This window comes from Tetrahymena thermophila (genome assembly GCF_000189635.1).
Source record: "Tetrahymena thermophila SB210 genomic scaffold scf_8253893, whole genome shotgun sequence".
NCBI lineage: Eukaryota > Ciliophora > Oligohymenophorea > Hymenostomatida > Tetrahymenidae > Tetrahymena > Tetrahymena thermophila.
This window is the reverse complement of record NW_002475962.1, coordinates 1,596-3,491: the sequence shown is the minus strand read 5'-3', so window position 1 is coordinate 3,491 and position 1,896 is coordinate 1,596. Positions and strand designations below refer to the sequence as shown.

Sequence of the window (1,896 nt, the reverse complement as noted above, 5' to 3'; positions counted from 1 at the left end):
TATTTTATTTGTTTTGAATTGTTATCATTTTTATTATAAAAATTCATTTAAAACAATAAAATTCTTTTCATTAACTTTAAAGATTTCTTTTTATTTTATTTATTTATTATTTTCTTTTTCTTCTTTCTTTCTTTGTTTATTTAAATCATTTTTTTTATTTTAACCTTTTTCTTTTTTTATTCATTAATTAATTTCTTTTATTTCATATTTTTTCTTTAATATTTAAAAAGTGACAGTAATATTGGTGATGCAGGTGTATTAGGCTTAGGCTCTGGTTTAGCAAATTGCACTAATCTCTCAAATTTGATACTTAACCTTGGGTAAAAAGAGTTTATTTGTTTTAGATTGAGATATTTTAATTTATAAAAATTAATTTTAAAAAACAAAGCTTATTTAATTTATTTGAAAGCCTTTTATTTGATTTATTTTTCATTTTTTTTATACTACCTTAGTTAATTTAACTCATTTTTTTTATTATTTTTAATTAATTTATTTCTTATTATTTCATATTTTTTCTTCATTTTTTCCTTTTAATTATATTCTTTAATATTTTAAAAGTGAAAATAATATTGGTGAAGAAGGTGCATCAGGCTTAGGTTTTGCTTTAGCAAATTGCATTAATCTCTCAAATTTGGCACTCGACCTTGGGTAAAAAGAGTTTATTTGTTTTAGATTGAGATATTTTTTATTTTGAAAATTAATTGAAAACAATAAAGCTCTTTTAAAATATTTAAAAGCATTTTATTTAATTTATTTTTATTTTTCATTTTTTTATCATTTTTTTTTGATTTTAACCTTTTTTTTAATTATTTCTAATTAATTAATTTCTAATTATTTCATATTTTTTCTTCATTTTTTCCTTCTAATTAACCATTTAATTAAATATTTTTTCTTCAATATTTAAAAAGTACCAAATAAATTGGTGCAATAAGTGCTTCAAGATTAGGTTCTAGTTTAGCAAATTGCACTAAACTCTCAAATTTGGACCTTTACCTTAGGTAAAAACAGTTTATTTGTTTTGAATTGTTATATTTTAATTATAAAAATTAATTTAAAAATATTAAGCTCCTTTTTATTTGATTTAGTTTTATTTATTTATCTATTTAATCTGCTAATTTTTGTTGTTTATTAATTTAAAAATTACTTTATTTATTTTTTTTATTAATTTATTCTAATTAATAAAATAAAAGCTCTAACTAGATCGATGAATCATAATAATTGAAACTAAAAAGCAAGTGTCTTAAGTCAAAAAGATTAGTTTTATTTTCAATATAAGTCTAATGATTAACAAATGGTGAAAAAAGGATGAATAAATATTAAATATTTGAACAAGGGTATATAATATGTTTTTTTTTTATATTTTGAGATAAGATTATTTAAACTAAATATACATACTTAGATAGATAGATTTTATTATTGTTTTTATATTTATGAATATCATATTTTATTAAAAAACAAATTAAATCTTCATTTTTTTTATTCAATCAGGTTCGAAACATGCTTTAAATTTTTTTTTTGTTTTAATTTTTTATTATTAAATAATATAAATTATTCTTCTAAATATATATTTCTTATTCAAGAAATAATTATCCTAAAATAGCAATAATTATAAAGAGTTTCTCTTTAGAGTGTACTAATTTAAAACAATTTAATCACAACAATCCTAATAGTTTTGATAAATATTAATTATTAAAATAGTAAAATTATATTTTAATCAATAAGTTTTTTAAAGTCTATCTTTATTTAAAATAAAAATAATAAAGTTGAAATAGTTTAAAATTTTAATATTAAGATATTTTAAACAATAAATTTAATTTAAATGAAAAAACATTTTTATGAATTTTAATAAATATGTATTTATGTATTATAATAATAATTTCATTTGTTATTTATATA

At 16.5% G+C, this 1,896-nt stretch overlaps 1 protein-coding gene across 1 annotated transcript in view; it reads left to right on the top strand. All coding sequences in view use genetic code 6, as the record gives it.

The window, feature by feature from the left end:
• TTHERM_01456070 (hypothetical protein) overlaps positions 1–1,284 on the top strand; it is a gene marked incomplete at both ends in the record, with an annotated part of 5,781 nt that extends 4,497 nt beyond the window's left edge. The window contains 4 exons of the mRNA XM_001027289.3: positions 231–320; positions 559–648; positions 909–998; positions 1,191–1,284. Of these exons, the coding sequence (XP_001027289.3) occupies positions 231–320; positions 559–648; positions 909–998; positions 1,191–1,284 (364 nt within the window). The remainder of the gene's footprint in view (positions 1–230; positions 321–558; positions 649–908; positions 999–1,190) is intronic.
• Between the last annotated feature and the right edge of the window lie 612 nt (positions 1,285–1,896).